Source organism: Calonectris borealis, chromosome Z (assembly GCF_964195595.1).
Source record: "Calonectris borealis chromosome Z, bCalBor7.hap1.2, whole genome shotgun sequence".
Lineage (NCBI taxonomy): Eukaryota > Metazoa > Chordata > Aves > Procellariiformes > Procellariidae > Calonectris > Calonectris borealis.
In genome coordinates, this window is record NC_134352.1 from 42,342,677 (window position 1) to 42,364,729 (window position 22,053).

The following is a 22,053-nucleotide window of genomic DNA, read 5'->3' on the forward strand; positions in this document are numbered from 1 at the left end:
GGTGTGGCATTGCCGAAAGAAGTTTTATATGCAATCCAGAAAGACCAAGGCACGCTTTTTTCCCCCCGCTGCGTTGTGATTTAAGGAGCCTTTTTCACATGGCAAATCATTTTACTCACTTCAGCTAATCACAGTTATTATTCTCCTAATGTACAAAACATTGAACACTTGTCTGTTTTACTGTCAAATAAGGGGTCCTAGTATTTGGGAGTTTAAGAAAAAAAAGAGAACACAACAAACTGTGGGAACATAAAATTGCCATGTCACACTGATTTTTCTAGTCCGTTGACAGCTTCTGGTAACGGCCAATGCTGGAAACCCTGAAAGTGATAATCATGGAACAACCTGGTTACGTTGCTTACGCATTAGCAAAACTTGGCATTTCCATCAAAACATTAACTTCCTTTCCTCTATAAACCAGTGAAAACAAGTCCTTTTTTTCACCTGTCCTATGAGAAGGGAGAGGGAGAGGTATTAAACGATCTTAAGTATATGTTGTTATTCATGTTGTTATTATTATTTTTTCCTTTGTAACGAAGGAGCAAGGCCCTTGCTCTTGAGGTTTCACAGCAGTGTTCACGGACCGGCTGTATGTATAGAATGGTGTAGGAATATTTCTTTTATTGAGCTGAAAATGGCAGCCTCTTCATCAACACATAAATGACCGCCTCTTTGAACTGGGACTCTTTAAAGGGTCAACAAAAGAGAAATCTACCCCTCTGCTACGTGCTATCCCACTCAGATTGATCGAACGTTTTGCTTTCCTTCATCAACGGGCACTTATTACTGTAGTCTTTGTGAAAAAAGGCGGTGAAAGTGTAGTCAGTGTTTCAGGGTGACTTGGGCAGACAGAGTGGATGCAGGTATTTCTTTGCATTAAAGTGATGTTAACATACTTACACGTCAGTACTTGAGAAGAAACTTTGGGAAACTGGGGACTTGACGTATCCTGATCGGGGATCCGTGCAGAACACTGGGGTTTCCTGGGAAAAGGGTAATGAAGAAATTGGCAGTGAAGTGTAAGAAACTCCTAAGACTGGACTGGGTCGTTTCTGAAGGGTCGGTGGATCTCATCTTTTTGTAATCTTAAGAAGACTCTTCTGCACCAGACTTTCTAAATATGAATCTGAGTTATCCTGACATCTGGCTCACAGGAATTAATTTCATTTAGGCTTGCCTTAGTTCTGTCAACATTCAGGTGTTTTGGGGCATGTGTATATATGAGTTGGTAGAGGGGGATTGATGAAAGAACGGACAGAACATGTTCCGGTGTTGACTGCCTCTTCAGAATGAGAGAGAGCAAAGTGAGAGAATGGAAGGAGGTCACTCTAGCACTTTCTTATCAAAGTGAGGGAGAGGATAGTTAAAAAAGTGATACAATGCGAGGGCTTCACGTTGCTTTTGTATAGCTCCTTGCTGCTCTATGACTAATGCTTTCATAGCTCATCCTTGCATGCCTGAATGCAGGTGTATTGATTCCCTGTGAGAGGGTAATTGATAGTGAGCTGTACTATGCTGTATTCTTCCTTCAAGGGATGAATACAGTAAATCTGACTGTGACTGCAATCGTGAGATTAAACCAGAATAAAACAGCAAGCAATTTTAGTAGTGGACTCTTTAAATTCCTCCTCTTTTTATTTAAGTGCAGGGATATCTCTCCCCTCCTCCCCGCCCTTCCCCCTGCTGTTTACTCGGAAATCTGGCTTAAAAAGAGTGTTTGTTGTTTGTAATAGTAAATCTCTATTTAGCAGCTAAAAGTTTTTGTGTTTGGCTGTAACCTAGCACTTCGCAAAGAAAAGATCTTGTACAAGTTCTTTGATTGGTGTTGTTTATAATATTAATGGTAACAGAGGTCCTTTGCAATTAGAACACTGTTTTCTGTTTTGCTCCTTCCAGGCAGTGCTGATGAGTAACATCACAGGAAATGAACGATTGATCCAGAGTCTACGAGGTATGTAATGCCCCTCTACATGTCTCTCATATTGGTTTTTAAGCCCCCTGTTTTTAAGACTTGCATTTTTCTCGTGTCTTCTGAGAATGCTGCCTTTCTTCAAGTCCTGGGGACGCTGCAGGAGCTGTGGTGACTTAGATCCTACATCTGCATAGTTCCAGTTCAGTGAAGTGCAGACTAATCTGCCTCAACGGTAGAAGAATTTGTCCATGTAGTGCTTAACGTAGGACTCCTGACCCTTATGATACAAAGTAATACAGAATAAAACTAGCTTCTGTGTGTATTGTTACTATATTTATTCTTCATTCTACCTTTTGCAGTGTATTCTTGCATTCCTCCCTGAGGTGTTTGGGTCGTGCATTTTAGCACCAGGGGAATTCACAAACTTCTATATTAAATAAGAAAACTTGGTATAATTCATTTCTATTCCTGTTGGTTCTTCAAAATTGTTGTTAGCAATTTATTCCTCAGGAAGTCTGGGGAACGGATCCTAAGTTCTCTAAACAGGTAAGTATGTTGTGGTGCCTTCTGCTGGTGCCCTCAAAGAGAGCTTTCTATCGGGAAGAAAACTCTAAATGGTAGATGCCTCTGTTCTTGAGGAACTAATTGTAGATTGCATATTATTCAGGGAGGCGTTGTAACCTTGTCTTTAGATGGCTGATATACATGAATGCCATTTCATACTATCTTCTGATTAGTATTTCATAGACCTAAAGATTTCCTGGGCTGAAACCTTGAAAACCCTGAGTAAGCGTTTGCAAACAAGTTAAGGGTATTCCTTAAGGAGGACAAAAAATCTATGTTACACTGGTTTTGTTAATATGTTAGGCTGAAAGGCTATTCATACCCAATCCTGTGCATCTTTGATGAATAAATTCAACAATTATCTATGCATTTGTATACCAAATGTAGTGACCATGACAGATGAATGGAGTTAGCATGCTTACTATCGATCTGTTGTTTGATACTTCTATGGTAATATATGTAGGTATACATATGTGTATATTTTAATATATATTTTAATCCTGTTTTGGTCAGAACACTTGAAAGAGTTACAGACAGAATATGGAAAGCTACACCTGGATGTTCACTGGTTTCAGAAGAACCAGACTAACCTTCAGAGGAAGTTCTCATATGACCTGTAAGTATGTTCTTTCTAAAAGATGGCTTCTGGAGCTGTAGGTGACTTGGTTATAACCCAGTGTATTCTTGTGATAGCTATAACACTGTTAGTAAAGGTACAGTTTTATGGAGAAAGTAACACCTGACACATCTTCTAAAATTGCTCACAGTTGATCTTGGAGAAGAGCATAGACCTTGCAACGCTCAGCATCTCAGTATACACAGACTTCTCCCACACTTCTTGATGTTCCTTCCATTGCAAGAGGAGAAAGGTAGCAATATTCTCCTTTAAGAATTGGGGGGAAAATTGAAACACAAAGAGGCTAAACTCTGAAGAAGTTTAAGAACTAAGATATGGGAATACCTGATGAGAAGCTGTACCTTACTGAGCTGCCAGAGGACTCAGAAAATTTCTGGTACAGTTATGGTCAGAGCCATGTGTTCTGCATTACTGTTCATACCTAGTCATGATTTTTGTTGAGATTTCCCACTGAATTATAAGGCATGGATAACTGAACAGAACTGCTTATCCGTATCCTTACACTAAATAAACATTTCTGGTATTTCTAGGAATTTCTCCTGGGTTCTTTCTATTCAATAATGTTCCCTCTACCTGTGTTCACATCCTATTGTATCTTCCCTCTGGTGTGTAGATGTAGAAAACCAACAGAATTTGCTGTTTGCATGTTCTCATGATGATTTTCCATCAAGAATATAATTGCTGTAGTGATATGTATTTTTCCAGCAGCCACTGTTTTTTACAGACTTTATAGGCTAAAAGCTCAGTCAAAGAACTTGAATTCTGCAGGCCAAACTTGAAATACTTTTCCTTTTTATTCCCCTGCTTAAGAATTGAGGATTAGTATTAGTGCTTTTGGGATACTTACTGAATACCAATTGGTTGTGTGCTCTTTTTTTTAGGGCATTATTACTCATTTAATAATGATGACCCAGATGGATTGTATTAGTGCAGTTCTAGTAATTTAGGACTTCTAACAGAAAAGTAGAAGGAAGTTGGAGGCTTAAGTTTGTACCAACCTTTTATTAAGCCACATTGCACTTATCTGTCTGTTAAGGTACTTTTTCCCTCCAGGTTTGTTGTGTACCACAGTTGTTAAGCACCATCTCTTTGCCGTTTAGTTAAGTGACAGAGCTGGGACTCCTGGACGTCTGTTGATAGTTCTTTGCTAGTTAGAGTATTGGTTTGCCAGCATCTTGTAAGGCTGAGATCAGCAAGAATAAATCGATCTGTAGGCGTATGTATGTGCTGTACAGTCATGCTCTACATGAGAGGGTACATCATTGAAGCACTGGATTGATATACACATACGCGGAAGTGATACAAGGCAAATGTAGTGAGTCTGGTCTCTGAAAACTCAGGTTTATTGCCCTTGAAATGTTTTCAAGTACAGGTTGAGGAAATCACCGACAGAGCATCCCTGCTCGTCAGAGTGTATTGTAAAGAATCCCTCTTTGTTTAACATCTGTTTAAGATCTGGAGGGTACAGCTCCAGGATCAAGGCTGGCTCAAGGTGAAGAGCTGAACAAGTTACAGTTGGTGAAGATGGGTTTGCTTATGTCAGGGTAGATGTAGAGACGGGCATGATAATTCAGCCATGTGCCAGCTGAATAGGGACTCAGCCAGCTGGTCTGCTTCCAGCTGGTCCTAAGGCAGGTGCACTGTTTCCTGCAGTCTCTCCCCTGGAGTCCGTAAAAGCAGTTATCTCAGTCAAGGAGCTACGCTTTCTTCACTAGCTTTGCTGGCTGACATTTAAGTGTTCATTTTCTGTTTCTGGGTTTTTTTGTAGCTATGCAAGTGAGGAAAACAAACTTTGCACTCAAATTTTCATGCAATGCTTTATACCCAATGCTTTATATATAGCATTCACACAATTCTAGCATGGACGTATATAAACGTATTTTTTAAATGTTGCTTGTTGTGTACCTTTGGGGGGGAGGTTGGAACATTAATATTTTACTGTTGTAGTAAGTTACATTACTAACTTTGTGTTCTGGTAGTTGTAGAAACATACGTCTGACTGCACTTGGTTGCATACAGTCCTCTTTGCTGTTACTAAATGCTTACTTAATACTGACATTTTAAATGCTTACAACCAACCTTTTTCCAACATGATTATGGGCCTAGAAAAACAAGTATTAGAAAGACTCAAAATGTTACTTTTAATCTGTTGTTCTTCCTCCCCTCAATGTTAGGAGTAAACCAACATGTTGCCTCTCTGTTCATCTTTAGTAGGCCTTGGCAGGTGGGGGCATTAGACCTGCTTTTGTGCTATGCCAGTGTTTCTTCCTTTGACTTGGAGTTATCTGGATGAAGGTCTCACACCTTATGTATCAAGTACATTTGCCCAGTGGAAAAATGAAGAGAGAGTATTACTGTATAATTGAAAATGTCATAAAAAGCTGATGGAAGTCAAATGCCTTTTTTTAACTGCACACATTGTAAAACACTCTTTAAGCAATTGGATATTGCACTGTAGAAAACAGTGATAAAATCGGTTGTGCGTGTGGAAAGCATAAGAACAAAATTTAGAAGGCACAAAAATCATATTTTTTTCTCATGCCTGTCTTGAAGTTTCATCTTAGCAATTTTTTTTTTTTTTTGAGCAAGCTTAGCGTTTTCCATACAGAAGTCAGCAGGAGTTATGTGAGCTTAACTGTGTATTGTGGGCAAAAAGAGTGCAAGTTCCTCAGCAATCAACTTACCGAGATGCCCTTGGTTCACACTGCGCCCAGTGCTATCTGCTTGCGTTAGAGCTTGTTCAGCAAAGGCTGGCTGGCAGCACTGACCCTTCTCCCCTGCAGCAGCCAGAGAGAAATGGAAGCCTCTGGACTGATCCTTTGAAGATATTTCAATATTCAGATGCATTTTGATTCCTAGGAGCTTTGTTTGTTACGTAGCCGCTTTTTTGGAAATTTTGCTACTTGTAAAAAGTCTGGTGATTAGTTTGATATTTGCAGCACTGACAAGTGTAAGGGTGTGAGTGCACCAGTAATCTTTTTTGGCAGGGATGAAAGGAGCTGATGATAGATGCTCCTGGAGGACAAAGGTGCTCTGTTTTTCATGGTGGGGGTGGGGGCAGCAAATCCAGCAGCCTGGGAGGGGAGAGGCTGCACGTCCGTTCCTGTGCACGCAGAGCATGCCGATACGTTTAGCCTGGAGAAGAGGAGGCTGAGGGGAGACCTCAACTACCTGAAAAGAGGTTGTGGTGAGGTGGGTGTTGGTCTCTTCTCCCAAGTGACTAGCGATAGGACGAGAGGAAATGGCCTCAAGTTGCACCAAGGGAGGTTTAGATTGGACATTAGGAGAAATTTCTTTACTGAAAGAGTGGTCAGGCCTTGGAACAGGCTGCCCAGGGAAGTGGTGGAGTCACCATCCCTGGAAGCATTTAAAAGACGTGTAGATGAGGCGCTTAGGGACACGGTTTAGTGGGCATGGTGGTGTTGGGTTGATGGTTGGACTTGATGATCTTAGAGTTCTTTTCCAACCTTAATGATTCTATGATTCTGTGATTCTACGTGGCCAGGTATGCAGGTTAACATGGACACACGAGGCACTCATGAGCACGAACAACACCAGTAGCCTCATCCCGCTCCCCGGAGGGTGGAGGTCTGCTAGTGCCAAACGTGCTCATGTACGTAAGAACTGGCTGGCACCAGTCCCTGCACTGCCCACCCGCAGCCCTCCCACCCCGGCCTGACTCCAGCTGCGGCACTCACACGCCTGTACACACACATACACACGCTGAGTAGAGAGTCCCTCACCCAGGAAAGAGTCAAAAAGGCATTTAATAAGAAATGGGACAGACTGTGCTGATCAAGTGCAGGGCAAGGCCAGACAAGCGCACCGACCAGCAATGTGTTTACATGAGACCGATTTTGTTCATCCCCTTATCTCTCTCTTTTCTCATGCTTGTTCCTACCAGAGATCCATCGCTTTGCCTGCTTTTGGTCCCATAATAAGGTTTGCGCAGTCCTGACATGTTCTACCCCTGCAACCCATAATGTGTCCCCCACCCTGGGCAGGAAATGGCTTGGTCCTGTTGACTGATCTTGATGGGTTTCACACCTGGACGTGAGGGCTGAGGCTGACCTGAGACAGCCCTGGGGCTGTGGGGTTGTCTGGACAGGGTGTCCCTTCTTCTGAGTCCGTAATTTAGGCTCCCCGCTGCGCTTGTTCCTCTCTGCTCCTTTGGACTCATGGAGGTGGGCCTTGCATGGGCTGATGGCTCCTGTGATGGGCCTGAGAGCAGCTGGGCAGGGTATTAGTTGGGCTTATTTGTGTGCGTGCAGGTGAGCTGTTTATCACAGAAACTAACTCTATTTAATCTTGTGAGAGAGAAAACATACTACAGAGACTGAATTTAAGAGCACTGGTTTTGCACATTTGACGTATGTCATCTCGATGGGATGAGGTGGAGAAACTAGTGTGTTCTTGTGTTTCGGAAGTTGTTGCATGCATAAGTAGAGTATTCAAATCTCCAGAAATCCCTTTTTCAAGAAGTGACTCCTTCACAGATAATAAATTAAAAATGATAAGGATTTGTCACAGATATTAAGTGAACTTTATTTTCATGTGCAGTGTGGGATGAAAGAGCATTTACAAAAGGTTTCTGTATCTCCAGGTTGTCTGTATACTGCATCTTTTGCAAGCTTGTAAACTGAGGTGCAGGTTGCAATTCTGATGTCCTTTTATTTCCTAGAAATAACTGAATGTGTGCATAACTCAAGCCTACGTTGTTTTATTGTCTCTGGTGTTCACTGACTTACAAAGCACTGCTTATTTTGATGACTTTTCCATGTATTAGCATTAGCAAAATCAAACTTTAGAATAATGCCTAGTCAAGAAGAAACGGTAATGAAGGTAATTAATTTGTCAGCTCATAAGGTAATTAATTTGCCAGTTCATAGCATAGCTGTCTATCACTCTTCTTCCTTTCTGGGTATGAACTACAGAACAGATTTTTTGTTTTTAAAGCGGGGGGTGGAGAAGGGTGAAAGCACAGTATAAATGAGTGATTTGCTGTCGTAGAGGGCACGTGCCCTGAGAATTCCTCTGGATTAGGCAGTAGCTTATTTGCAGCTTGAGAAACTGGAACATGCCCATCTGAACCAGCTGCTGTTACACCAGGGGTATTAACACTCTGCCAGAGCCAGGCTCAGAAATTCATCTCTCTTCTGTCTTAGTGAAGGGGAGGTAAAATTTGCAGTATGTTGTCCATGTTGTTGCCCACAGGATGCTGAGGAAGCTTTTCCACGCAGAAAGATGTGTTTGCAGGGTCTGTAGCTGATGGTATACATTGAACTCAAAGTTACCTTAGAGCGGAAGAAAACAAAGGTGAGAGAGAGAATGGAAAAAAGGTTTAAAAAACCCCAACCTTTGCCGCTGGGGCCAACAGGGAAGAGAAGCCGTGTGGTCCCCAGCCAAGCCTCTTCCTTGGGCACGCTCTCCAGTGCAGTGAGTGCTGACAACGATGATGATTTTTCACCGCATTTCCCTCCAGCATGGTGCACTTCTCATCAGGATCCACTCAAACCCACTATTGCTTGTTCCTGTTCACGATGGGATCAAAGCACGCTTGGGGTCGTATGGTGACTAGTTTCTAAGCCTTCTGCATGTGTGTTACGGCGTAATGCTTATCTGCCTTGTTATCACTAGGTCTTGTTCTTCCTCTAATATAAACCAAACGTTACGAAACAGGTTATGAAGAAAGTGGGGGAGAAAGGGTGATCTTGCCCTGATGGAGTCACTTCCCGTGGGAAACCCGGCTTGACAACACTCCTGGGGTTTGCATAGGATCTTCAACACAGCCACAAAAGGGGAAAACACTGCCGCAACAGCCTGGGGCTTACCTAGAGGTTATGGAGCTGTGAGGGGGAAAAGCAGGCTACAGAATTGCAAACAGAAGACCTCTGGTGTCACGAAGGTTAAGGCACTAATGGCACTGTGCAACTATTAAAAGTATATAAAAGATATACAACACTTGCATCTTCAGGAAGTATTCCTTTTGGAACTTATAATAGCTACTGATGAACTCCATTTCTGTAACGTATGTTCTGTTACGTCTTGCAGCACTGCACTTTGGTGAAATACCAAGAAAAGGTATTCAGTTTGCTAGCAGTAGCTTACACCTGTTTTTTATTTCAACTAGTACCTTGCTGTTTCCTTTTCCTAGCTAAAATCCAAATATGCATTTCTGCTATCGTACTAGAAATGCTTCAGGGAACAAAATTGATTTTGACTTAACTGAAATCGAGTGGTTAGCGAAAGACAAGAAAATTCATGTAGCTTGTTGAGCTCGTCTAGCAAAAGCGGTTTAAATTATTTTCTTCCAGTAGAACTTGGACTGCCTGCACCATGACTTTATCCTTAGGACTTAAGTTAACACCTGATTTTTTCCTACTGACTTCTCAAATGTAAGCACAGATAATAGAACTAAGAAAATAATAAAATGAGGGGGAAAAAAAGCAATAAATCATTTTACAAAAGAACATTTTAAAAGAGTGTGGGTGAAAGTTAACAATTGCTCACTTGTTCATGTTTTCTCCAGGTCACAGTGCATCAACCAGATGAAAGAATTAAAAGAACAGTGTGAAGAAAGGATAGATGAGCTTACAAAAAAGGGTAGTGATGTACTACAGATCAAAGAAAACAAAGACTTCTCAGAAGATTCAAAAAAAAATAGCCAGGTATGGCTTGGGTAATTTCTTAAAAATCTTTTTCTTTGTAATTCTTAAGGGGTTTTCCACCTTTCTGCTATCTTCAACTAACATTAGCCCATCTCGTTAAGTTTTGCACTGCTTTCCTTCACATTTGTTGAATGTGTCTGATCTATGGGAAATGGAGTGATTCCAAGGATAAAACAAGGCAGAAGTCCTGCAGGAGACTCCAAATCATTGTTTTTCTGAGACGGGCAGAATTTGAGAGGTGATGTTGGAAGTGGTGTAGAGCCCATTAAAGAATATTTACACTGCTGAGCTTTGGTTCACACCTCCTTTTGACTTTGTTGAAGGACTTAGTTGCTTTGTGTGTTGATGATGTATGTTGAGGATAAATTGTGAATCACTTCAGAGTAGCAGCAAGCCCTGAATTATGGTATTGTAGTCCAAGGGTCTTTGAGGTCCATCAGCTATGAATTTTCACAGAAATCCTAATTTCAGCCTTTTACAGTGGGAATGAGGGGAAGATCAAGTGTTTTAGCTGTTTGCTTTTGGACATTCTGAGTCAAAGAACCACGAAAGGCGTTGCTGTCTGTGACACGAGAAGGCTCACTAGGGTAGGGCAAGCTTGCTGCATAGGGTGGCTGTGTGCCACTTGACTTTTTCTTCCTGGGGTACAGAGGACAGGAGGAAATCCTCAGAAAAGGAAATTTCAGATCATCCTGTTGTCCTGGCCTGTGAATTACTGATGCTTCTTCGGTGAAGCAGGATTTGGTCAGCGATAGGAGTTTGTTGTGGTTTAACTCCAGCTGGCAACTAAGCCCCACACAGCCGCTCGCTTTCTCCCCCTGCAGTGGGATGGGGGGGAGAATCTGAAGCGTAAAAGTGAGAAAACTCGTGGGCTGAGATAAAGACAGTTTAATAGGCAAAACAAAAGCCGCACGCGCAAGCAGAGCAAAACAAGGAATTCATTCACTACTTCCCATCGGCAGGCAGGTGTTCAGCCATCGCCAGGAAGGCAGGGCTCCATCACACCTAACGGTTACTTGGGAAGACAAACGCCATCACTCCGAATGTCCCCCCCTTCCTTCTCCTTCCCCCAGCTTTATATGCTGAGCATGACGTCATATGGTATGGAATATCCCTTTGGTCCGTTGGGGTCAGCTGTCCCGGCTGTGTCCCCTCCCAACTCCTTGTGCACCCCCAGCCTGCTCGCTGGTGCGGGGTGTGAGAAGCAGAGAAGGCCTTGACGCTGTGCAAGCCCTGCTCAGCAGTAACGGAAACATCCCTGTGTTATCAACGCTGTTTTCAGCACGGATCCAAAACATAGCCCCTACTGGCTACTGTGAAGAAAATTAACTCTATCCCAGCCAAAACCAGCACAGACTCAATTGGTTAAACTTGATACAGGTGGCCCTGTAAACATGCAGTGAAGCTCCTGGGCGAGAAGGCAACTAATTGCATTTCCACATACCGAAGTAGCCCTTTCTTCAGGCCTGTGAGCATCAGTTACAGAAGTTACATTTTTTACACGTGATTGCGACGGGGCCTTTCCCCCATACCTGGGTGGCCAACTCTCGTTGCAAAAGGCAGTGGGGGTTTGGTGGTATATGCCCTTTTCACTTTGGCTAGGAAAAGGCTACTAGCAGAAACAATTTGATGACTTCAGCAGTGGAAAGGGTAAAGCAACAAGGGTTGAAGCTGGGTTTTGCAAATAGCTGGAAATGGGTGGGAGAAAATGTCTGAAATGTCTGCCAGAGACCCCTAGGTGTTCGGGTAGTGGTTCCAGTCTGTGCCCAGTCCTTTATGTAAAATGGTGGGAGAGAGAACTGACGAAGTTTGTGACCTTTTATCCTGGGCACCTGCGTTGTATGAGAGCTGCAAGATGAATGGAGCATTAGAGGCAGGAAATGCTAGCCAGCTGTCCCTTTAAAAAGAAAAAAAAAAGAAAGCTCTTGTTGTCAATAATTTTTATCAACAGTGTCAAATAAGTAAATAAAAAGTAATAATAGTAATAGTAAATACATAGTAATAAGTAAATAAAAAGCCCATCATTTGGAGATGATACATTTGTTTGTCAAACAAATGTATCTTGTTTAATGTCAAGATGTAAAATACTAACTATTTGGAAAGTTGACGTGGGGAAGACCTTTCTAGAGAGGTGGTCAATTTAATTTCTAGTGTTGCTTTGCAGGAGATTTTCAATTACATTACTTGTACCAGGTGCTTTTTTGTTGTTGTTGTTTCGGGGTTTGGTGTTTTTTTTTACCATTTCCAGTTTGGAGGGGATACCATCCCAGAAGGAACCTGAGGAGTTTGGCTGAAGCCCCTCTGCAGGACAATTTCAGTCTCCTGCAACAAGTCCCATAGCTGGAGGCAATCTTTACTCAAAGTAGGCAGCAGGTTAGGCAGGGCAGGTTATCTGTTCTCCTCTTAATCTATAGATGGGATGGTCCCAGATGAAATAACCACTAATACAGCTACAGCCTAAATAAATTTTGTCTGCTTGTGTTCTCTAGTATCTGTGACAGTGTTTCTTACGTCCAGCTGTAACCTTCTCAGCTGTTTGCTCAAGGATTGCAACTCTTTGCTTGTACAAAAGCTGAGTAACTTATCATTAGTGCAAGGTGACCCTGAGGAAATCTATGTATGTTTTTAGCTGGAATAATTCCTGTTTGTAAGATGTACATGCTTATGTAATGGAAAGGTCAGAGTTAAAATAAAAAGGAGAAAGAAAATGAAGCATTGGTTGGTTAATAAATATAAAGCTTTTCTTGCAGCTCTCTGTTTTAAGGAATGAAGTATACTTCTTGGTTGAGGAATATACAACATGTTCCAATTATTATCTTTTTATCCAACCACTTCAACTTAAAAAATCTTTTCAGCATACACTCTTTTAATTTATTTGATACCGTCATTAAAAATTACTGAGCTAGAAATTTAAGATAATAGAAGTTAAGGGCTTTTGCATATTTAATTAAGAGGTAATTTCTTGCTATTAAGTGCAGGCTCAGTATTTTTACAGAAGAATTCATGCCCAACATGAAGTGAAAAATGATCTTATGTTCAGTTTCCGATGATTTCTACTGTACAGCGTGACCAGAAGCATTTTTAAATACAGCATTTTTGTTTTAATGACTGAAGGAAGATGGAGGAGTTCTGAATATCCTCACAGCGATAACCAAATATTCTGTGGTAATATTCGCTTCTCAAGCTTTCATAAGAGTTAGTGCTAGATTATTTGTTGTTGATGTTGGTGTTGACCCAATAAGGTCTAGTTCTGCCTGGCTTTGACTGAGCTTAAACATTTTCAAAACAGCCAAGTAATCGTATCCTACAAATCCTCTACAGCTTTGGCTTCGTGGTTATTTAACCACTTCTCTCTGCAGACATTTTTCCAAATGACTGCATGAACAATTGACAAGTGTTTTAGTGACCTGCTTAGAACGAGTAGCTACAGTCTTATCAACAATCGTAACAGAAAACTTTCTGTTGGCTGCATGACTTTCTGTACCATAAGGCTTCCTATTAATTTGTATAGTACCAGGTATAAAAAGGTTTATGTCTCTAAATGTCTGTATGCTTGTTCTTTCTCTGCATCTTCTGATTATTTTTTAAACAAATCAAAACCCCAAGAAAAAATCCGCATGGAACAAACAGTTTCATTACAGCCTGTTTTTTTGCACCGAAGCTAGTATAGCACAGCACAGGCTCCAGGCACATTTCATGTTCAGTGTTTGTGTGAATTGACGTAGCTCTCAGGCAATTAAATGCTAATATGAGTAGAAGTTGTACATAGAATTTTAATCACTAAATTGGAAGATCTTCAAGGTGGTGTACGTCTTAGCCATTAATCTTTAAGCAGGTCAGATGCTGAGAGCAGCCTGGTACCAGTATGTAATACATTCTTAAGTAAGCTCCATCACGTTAAACAGATACTGTTGTCTAGTTGGTTGATTTATGTTTTTCTTCTCTTAATCCTGCATTAAACATAGTTTTAGACCAGTTCTGTACAGGCTTGCTTAATTGAAGTCTTATTATGCCCAAACTCAGTTTACCTGTCCCCGTGGATTACTAACAGTAGTTAATGCCATCTGGTTTTTTTGCTCTGCTGACCCTGACACGGTAGCAGGGCAACAGTGGAGAAATGTGTGGTGTTACAGTTCTGTGACCCGCAGAGAATAAGGTCGTGCTTCCTGTGCAACACTAACCAAGAACAGTAACCTCATGGTTAGCTGCAATTAGATTAGACAAGGTGTGTTAAATTCTCCCCATGTGTTGCGGTTACGTAGAAACATCACTGCATATTCAAGATTGTATGGTACTTCCATCGCCAATAAAAATTTCAGTCCCAATATTTCCAAGTGTGTTAGGATTTTTTTCCCCCTACTGAATTCTTATTGAACTTCCACTTCCCTTTCCAAATCCAGGAGTAGTTATATAGACCAATGCTTATCTGTGTAATATAACTTCATAGGTTAATATTCAACTGCCAGCTGTGAAGCAAACCGAGTTCAAGCAGGCTGACTTGGAACAGCAGAAACACAATGAAGATGTACCTAAAGCAGTACCTACAGTAAAAAAGATAGACCCGCTGCAGGCTAAAGGTGAGCTGGAAATCTGTCTTACTAGCAACTGGTTAAGAACGTTTGTAATTTAATTGAACATTTAAAAACATTTTTGTACACAAGATGAAGATGGAGAAAGTGACACCAGTAGATGAACTATAATCAATTTTCCAGCTGTGGAGAGGTACAATGTCTATTCAAGCATTTTTATTACTAGCATTTCTACTGGTTCGGTTTTGTTGTAATTGACATATTGCATGTAAAGGAAAATACAAATATTTACAATTCTGGAGTCTTATTCCTCATTTAATATGGAGAATAATATCCTGGTTTTGGAAGCAATGATTTTCAAGCACGTTTAAAATTTGCTTTCTTAGTAAGTTTGACATATCTAGCCTGCTAGATTCCCCACCCTACGGAATAGCTGAAAGTTAGGCTTTAAACAAACACACATCCATGTTGTCACTGAGCAAAATGCATGTAAAGGAAATGATACGTGGGAGATCGGGTTAGTTAACCTAATGGTTGCTTTTGGCACTAAACTCTCAGAAACTATTAATGTGAATGGGTGTATCCTAGAGCATTGGTCTCGCATAGCACTGTGTGTGATAGAAATTCCATTTCCTATTTAATTATTCTTACGTGCTATCTGAGGATCACGCAACTCTCATTTTAGAGAGCTATCAATTGAAGACAACATCTATATATAGTTTATTCAGGCAAATTTTATCGTGATTTTTTTAGTTAAAAATACAGATACACAGGAAAAAAGATACAGTAATGTCTGCTAAAAGTAATAGCCCTCCTGCACTTCCTCTTCATATTTAAAAATAAAAATAGCCTTGATTTACTTGCAAATCTGCCCACGTGACTGCTTTGTCCTGAGCCACTTTTGAACACCAGATCAGTTTTATTGTTAGTAACGAAATGTAACACACAGAAACCTGATGCTTACAGAGCACACTGCAATTTTTGTTTCAACTGCTCTGTTTCACCTCCCCAATTTATTAACTGCACATACCAAAATTTTAAGTAGGTGGAAGCGTGAATCTGTGGACAGTAAAAAATGCCACAGTAGACTGTACAAGTCTCATCCATTAGCTGTTCCCAGTAGGAAAAACATGGGTTGTCTTCTTTGTCTTTCTCTTTGGAACTGATGTGGTTGATGATACTCTTTCAGAGGAAAAACAAGAATTGAGTGAGAAAGATAAAGCAGTATTCATTAAAGGTTTTTAACTTGTGCCACCACTGAAAGGCATTAGGTTTTTCACTCAGAATCTTTTTTTTTTGCAGAAAGAATAAATGGCCTAGCTGACATCAAAAAACAGGAGCCTAAGGCAGAAGAAGAGAAGCTTTCTAGTGAACTGAAAAACCCACAGGATTCACTCAAGGCTGCTGCAGGTCACGAGGAGACGCTGCCTGAGTCAGAGAAGGAGCTGAATCCACCTGAAGATGAAAAACGTGTAGTGGGGCAAGATGCATTACAGCCGTCAGCAGAGCACGCTGCCAGTGAAGAAATTGAGAGGGAGCAGCTCCTGAATTACGATGCTAAGCAGGACGACTTGCCCCCTGGGAAGGCTGGTTGGTAGCATGTCACGTATTGTTAAGAACAGTAAAGAAGTGAAAGTGTGGGCATGATTTCTGCAATAACGGTGGCAGCTGGCCGGACTTAGTGTAAGGTTTCATAAAGGCTGGTGTGAGATGTAAAAGGATAGTCAGTCCCCAGCAGGCTTCTATGGTCAGTGGGTAAAGATGGAGGCTTCTGTTTGTGCAACATGGAGCTACCAGGCCGGGTTCTTCTGCATCACCATAGCAGCCTTCCTGTCTGTCTCTCCATTGGCTGCACAAGCCCCGAAACTTTCTGGTATTGAGGCTTTATAAGAATATGATGCATTTGAAAAGGATGAGATGTTAACCATCCAAAGCATTGGTGAGTAGAGAGATACTAGGTGCTGACATTTTGCAGATAGTCTTTTTATAGTGTCAATGTGTAAATGCTAGCTATCCCTATTTCAAAATAAGCTAGCATGAATAAAACTCGACCTAAGACTTCAGGTAGCTGAGTTTATTATTGTGAGCCTGCAAAACTGCAGATCAGATGTTGCAAAGCTGCAGTTTGTGGCATCTACTACATGTGACCCTGAACCACGTGTCTCCACAGCTCCCAGCAGCAGAGTATTGATGTCGTGCCTAAACCTGACCAGAAGCTAGACATCCCTCTCTCTGTCTTGAGGAACTCAGTCTCAGGTGGACCCAGTAGCCCAGACAGAGTAATGACGAGGAAGCCTTATGGCAGTCAGAGCAGGAATTGGTGCCCACAAAAAAATGCTGTTTACGCTTTTCTAGTAAACGCATTCATAGAATCATGAGTAATGGTGTTAACACTGTTGATAACTTGGCAGGGTGAAATAATCTTATCTGCATTGCTAAAGTAGTATTTTTCCAACTGCTCCAAAAAGATGCTGGCCAGAGCAGGCTGTCTCCCAAAGAGATGTGAATACGTAAGTTACCTAAACTGCTTCCATTTTAATGGAAATAAATAGCAGAAGGATTAGGTAAAAAAATCATCCAACAATTAGTGCAAGAAAAAACTCTGCCATGGAGCCTGTGAAAGGTCAAGAGTTTCTGTGTGCTAGAAAGAGTAGCAGGATGTTCTTCAGGCTTGATTGTTCGACAAAAATACCATACCTTACTGCATAGGTTCCTTGTAGGCAAAGGAACCTAAGGTAGAAAAAGATTTCTTCTATGTTCTCTGAGCATCCTCTCTCTTTTCAATAAAAGCTTCTGTTAAAAGTTTGAGACCTCTAGGTCTATAATTGTAGAAATCTATTTGATGTGGTGGTCTGAACATGGACAATATAAGGCTAAAAATTTTCAAGTCTGTTTCTAAGCCAGTTACTAGTTAGAGGGCTTGGCTTGAGAACATTCAGAACCAGAGACTCCGACCTCTCTTAGCTGGGGTATGCTTATACCTCTATGCCGTTACGTTTTTTTCTGGCTGGTTAACTGAAAAATAAGGGTAGTAGTTCAGCAATCAGAAATAATGTTTCTATTTACTTCTGAGCTCTCTATATAAAGAAATCTTAAGATAGTCAATAGAAGTTGCTTGAGATGAATTAATTACTGGGTGAAGAAAATCTCTTACAGAAAAGCACTTTTGTGTCAAGTTAGCATGTCACAAAACTTTTTTTTGTTTAATTCACTGCTTTCTGTTTGGTGGGCAAACTAAAACCAGAAAGGGGGGACGCTGAGATACGTTTTAGCGGTGGTGGTGATACATTGAAGAGCAACACCACAGTCAACTTTTCAGCATGGGCTCAGGCTTTACTCTTCCTTAGGCTATCCTTTAATGTATTCTGAAATTGTTTAATGCGTTTCCTTTCTGTCCATCTGAGTGCTGACTGAATTTTATTACTCTTTCCAAATCCCAAAAGATTCTGTCTTTTATCTAGCTCTTTAGACAATATTTACAGCAAAAGCTGTGTTGATAATACAAAATCCTACTCTGAACAGCAATTCATTTCGCAGCAAAGTAAATTCTGTGGAAGATTGTTACAGTAACTGTTTCTTGAGCAGATGACCTTATGGTATAGCATAACACTAATGAATTTTAACATTTTTCCAGACAAACAGGAACATGAAGCACTGAACCAGGACAAGGATGTTGATTACAATTTAGATGAGAATGAAGCTGAATCAGAAACGGACAAGCAAGCAGCACTTGCAGGGATTGAAAATGGTAAAAAAGAAAAAAATAAGTTTTAACCTAACTACCACATGCTGAAAACTTTAAGATGATATTTTCAGTGGTATCCTGTAGCAGATATAGTTAGCTAATTTGTTCTTTGAGCCTTCCCTCATGTTGACAGTGTGAGCTATTTTCTGTGTAGTTATCACTGAAGCTACTGTTTAAGATGTGATGGAGAGGGACAGTATCTATAGCTTTGCTATGCTATACAGTACTTAACAGTCCTTTCAGAATTTCTCCTGCTGTGTTGTAGATTGTTTTCTAGACGAAGAACTATCACTTCTACCTCTTAAAGAGATTTCTGTACCTTTTTCTTTCTCCCTAATTAGTTCAAAATCCTGAAGATATGAAGAACCACTTATCTGAGCAAGGTGAAGAACGACAGAGGTTGTGAACAAAGGAAGTTCGTGATGCAACTTAGTCACCTCCTCATATAAATGCAGGAATGATGACTGCAAAGTGATCTGAGAATGTTTTGATTATCTCCTCAGGCTTCAATAAGGGCCCAAATGAAGTAGTATTTTCTTGTGAAGTTTTAGTACTGTTTCAGTGGTGAAAAAAATCATCTTAGATCTCTGGAGGCTTGTTTTAAAGCAGCTTGACCTCTGCAATGACTCACTCCTTCCTACCAATTATAAAATTGAAACCAGCTAGCAGTAAGTGTAGTAACCACAATAACAGTATGTGTGGATTGGTGGTAGATGAGACAGTCTTCTGCCAAGGATGGATCTCTCCCCTGAGCGACGCAGTAGAGAAATCCCAGCCTAGTTCTAAGAGGAGCTAACTTACCTTGACAAACCATGGGAAGGATGAAAAATGGCCCATGCTGCAGTCTACCCTTGTGCCTGTTCTGGCACCTTTTCACTGCAATGTAGATAGAGTCAGAAAGCATGACTGTAGTCCTCAGATATTATGCAGTATGATATATTTTCCTGGGCCTCCTAAATGAAATTGCTAGCTTACACTATCTGTAGCCAGGCTGAAACACTGTCCTGGTTGTGTTCTTGGCTTTTAAGTTAAACAAAAAAAAATCTGACAATAGTGTCTTCTCAGTAAGAGATTAGCAGGAATATTTTTGTGAAAGCTTTGTTGGACTCCTGTTCACAAGATTGGTACTATGGTATGGTTCAGTTACCACTAACTTGCACAAGATCAGAGTGTAAAAATTCAAACTCCTGAACTTTTCATGACAGAAGCCATCTGAAATGGCGTGCTACGACTACCCTTTACTCCACGCAGCTGCTATCTTCTGCTAAAAAGTAGAAAGGCAAATGCTTGCCTTGTAGAACAGCAAGCTCAGCTGTTCAAAGTGACTAATCTTCTCTGCCAGACTTCTGAAGAAGGTAAACCAGACTATATGCATTTACTGGACATTGTCTCCCACATGTGAAGCTGTAGTTGTTGTGAAGTTGTGCACAACATATCATGTTGCTAATGTTCTGTAGTCTTTGTCTTTTCTGTAACTAATTGAATGTAAACTAGAAACTAGTTTACTTGCAATAACCTAGAAATACCTTCTACTACCACTAAGGCACCCTTAACTGCAATCCAACCTACATTGCGTGTGGCCAGCTGTTTTGGAGATGGTATTTGTGTCTGTTCTCGGGACTGACACCTGTCTTTGGAGCACTCTTTGCGAGTATGAACCAACCTCCCTCGAGACACCATGGCAGCAGACAGACATGACTAACTTCCCAACCAGCAATTCCATTTAAGAAAATACAAATTTGTCTTGGCTTTCTCTTGATACACTTCATTTTGTAACTGCTTTTGTGGTGTGTCATTCCTCAGCGTACTAGTTTACAACTCCTGTACTTTAAGATGCCTAAATATGCAAGTGGAAGGTTGGTTCTTCTGTGTATGAAAGGAGTACTAGTTGTTACCAAGTGAAAGGCAGCGCTCAAGTCAAATGGTGCCTATTAAGCCTCAATATATAAACAGTTCACTGATAGACTTGTCACCTGTAACTTGAGTTCTTCTAAGAAAAGCACTAACTTCCATTACTGAGTTCTTGGTTACTCTGGTTTTTTCACCATTTAAGTCAGACTTAACTGGTCTGGACTACTACAGTCAATACAGGAGGGAAAACAAATACTTCTAAGCAGGAGAGAAAAGGAGGCATGAGCATCTCTTCTAAGTGACAAGTATGGGGAAACTTGGGCTATTAAGTTTTTTTTTGCAAATAATGGCATGTTTTAACATCAAAATGTTTACACATATTCTGAGTAAAAGGGACATTTTCTTAGGACTTACTCTGTAAACAATTACATAGCTGAGATGAAGTTAATCAGGAATGTAATAGTGATTGTTAGAGTATATTCTAACAGCATAAAATGTGCAGTGAAACACTGTATTCAAGTTGAATGAATGGTTTTAACTTGAGACTGGTAAAATCCCAAACAAACAAACAAAATCCTTAAGGTGATTAATATATTGCCAGAGAATTATTTTAAAACAAATTGTTTTGGCTGTATTTCTGTACAGTACCCAAACCTGACTGGGCTTCTCGCTAGCCAGCTAGATGTTGTTCTCTCCATAAACAAGACCACCTTTGTACAAAGCACACTTGTTACACCCCCAACACTCGGGGGTCTGAAAACCTGCGTAAGAGCAATGTTCAAAAGCATAAAGGAATGGCTTAAAGTACTACAGGATTGTAACTAGGGGGGTAGATTTCTAGTAGACAAGGGGCCTGTATGTCTACTATACACAATTCTAAAATTAAAGGACTTTCAGTTGAACAAAACAAGATTCATTTGGAACTGTGGTTTATGTAGTGTTGTCTAACATGAGACTTTTTAGTTGCATGAGGCAGGGAAAGCTGCTTTGCTGTAATCATCTCGGGGTTAAATCAACACTTGTCCTTGATGTTTTTTTAAAAACTAAGCCTGATCCATTTTAGATAAGCATTTTAAAATAAAAGTAATCTTTTCTACTGTGTGTTCACCTTATTCTGTACAGTTCATCGTCTTCTAATGTTAATGAAAACGGAAAAGATGATCATTCCTGTTTTCTTAGTTCTGTAAATGATGTGGAACTTGGTTTCTCTTTTGCTTGCTGCTTCCTTTGGAGAAATACCAAAGGCTGTCATGTAGTTTAAAATTTTTAAGACGGGAAGGATTTTTGTGACTGTTTACAAGGTGGCAGCAAAAGCCAGATGAATTCTCTGTGCCCTGCACTAGAACCAGTTTGCCATCTTTACAGCTACATTTTCCAGCATTTTCATTCCTTTGGCAACGATCCAGAAGCATTCAAGTATATTAATCATTTCGATAAGGAAACATGTAAAATGGTATGCAGCCTCCTTAGCAGAGAAATCAGGAAAAAGCATGTCTTCAAGGGCAGTACTCCTGCTTATTTCAATAAGGTGCAAATTGCTGGCAGACAAGTGGGTTTTCCACTTCAGAGTTTCTTCACTGTTTTCCAGCTCTAGCTCAGGAGTGCTGCTGCTTAGTGATGGAGTTAAAGGGATATTACTCCACAGTACAACTGTATGTTAGGAGAAACACAAACAAATGTCTTGCATGGTCAAGAGGGAGTTACAAGCTCATCACTATGGAGGAAGCCGTTTTGCACCAAAATGAAGAATTGTCCTGTTCAACATTGTCAGACCTGGAGGATTTGCCTTTATGGCCCAGGTAAGACTTGGCAGTATGGTTTATCGAAGAGCAAGTCAGCTTTTTTAACTTCTTTTCTCCCTCTTGTAGCAGAAGGTTGCTCAGCACAACAGCTTATCTCTATTCTTTCACATCTGGAAGCACAGGAGGAAGAACTGTTCTAGGAACAAAAGGGTAGGTTTCGGGCTCCTCCTGTTTGGGATTTCTACCTATATCAACCATTACAGAAGGCAGTAGGATCCAGCAGCAGCACTGCAGTCAAAACAAGAGAATGAAGGTTATGCAAGAGCCGACTTGGGAGTGCAATGGAACAAACTGGCAATCCCTCCTTTGCAATGGCAAAGTTAACAACAGGATTGAAATAAAGTT

At 40.7% G+C, this 22,053-nt stretch overlaps 1 protein-coding gene across 1 annotated transcript in view; it reads left to right on the forward strand.

Moving 5' to 3' along the window:
* The window catches only part of GOLM1 (golgi membrane protein 1), a 35,411-nt gene extending 16,326 nt beyond the window's left edge, over nt 1-19,085 (forward strand). Inside the window, exons 4-10 of the mRNA XM_075136909.1 lie at nt 1,897-1,951; nt 2,990-3,092; nt 9,643-9,781; nt 14,229-14,358; nt 15,613-15,900; nt 17,945-18,058; nt 18,397-19,085. Of these exons, the coding sequence (XP_074993010.1) occupies nt 1,897-1,951; nt 2,990-3,092; nt 9,643-9,781; nt 14,229-14,358; nt 15,613-15,900; nt 17,945-18,058; nt 18,397-18,461 (894 nt within the window). The 3' untranslated portion in view covers nt 18,462-19,085. The remainder of the gene's footprint in view (nt 1-1,896; nt 1,952-2,989; nt 3,093-9,642; nt 9,782-14,228; nt 14,359-15,612; nt 15,901-17,944; nt 18,059-18,396) is intronic.
* Nucleotides 19,086-22,053: the final 2,968 nt, after the last annotated feature.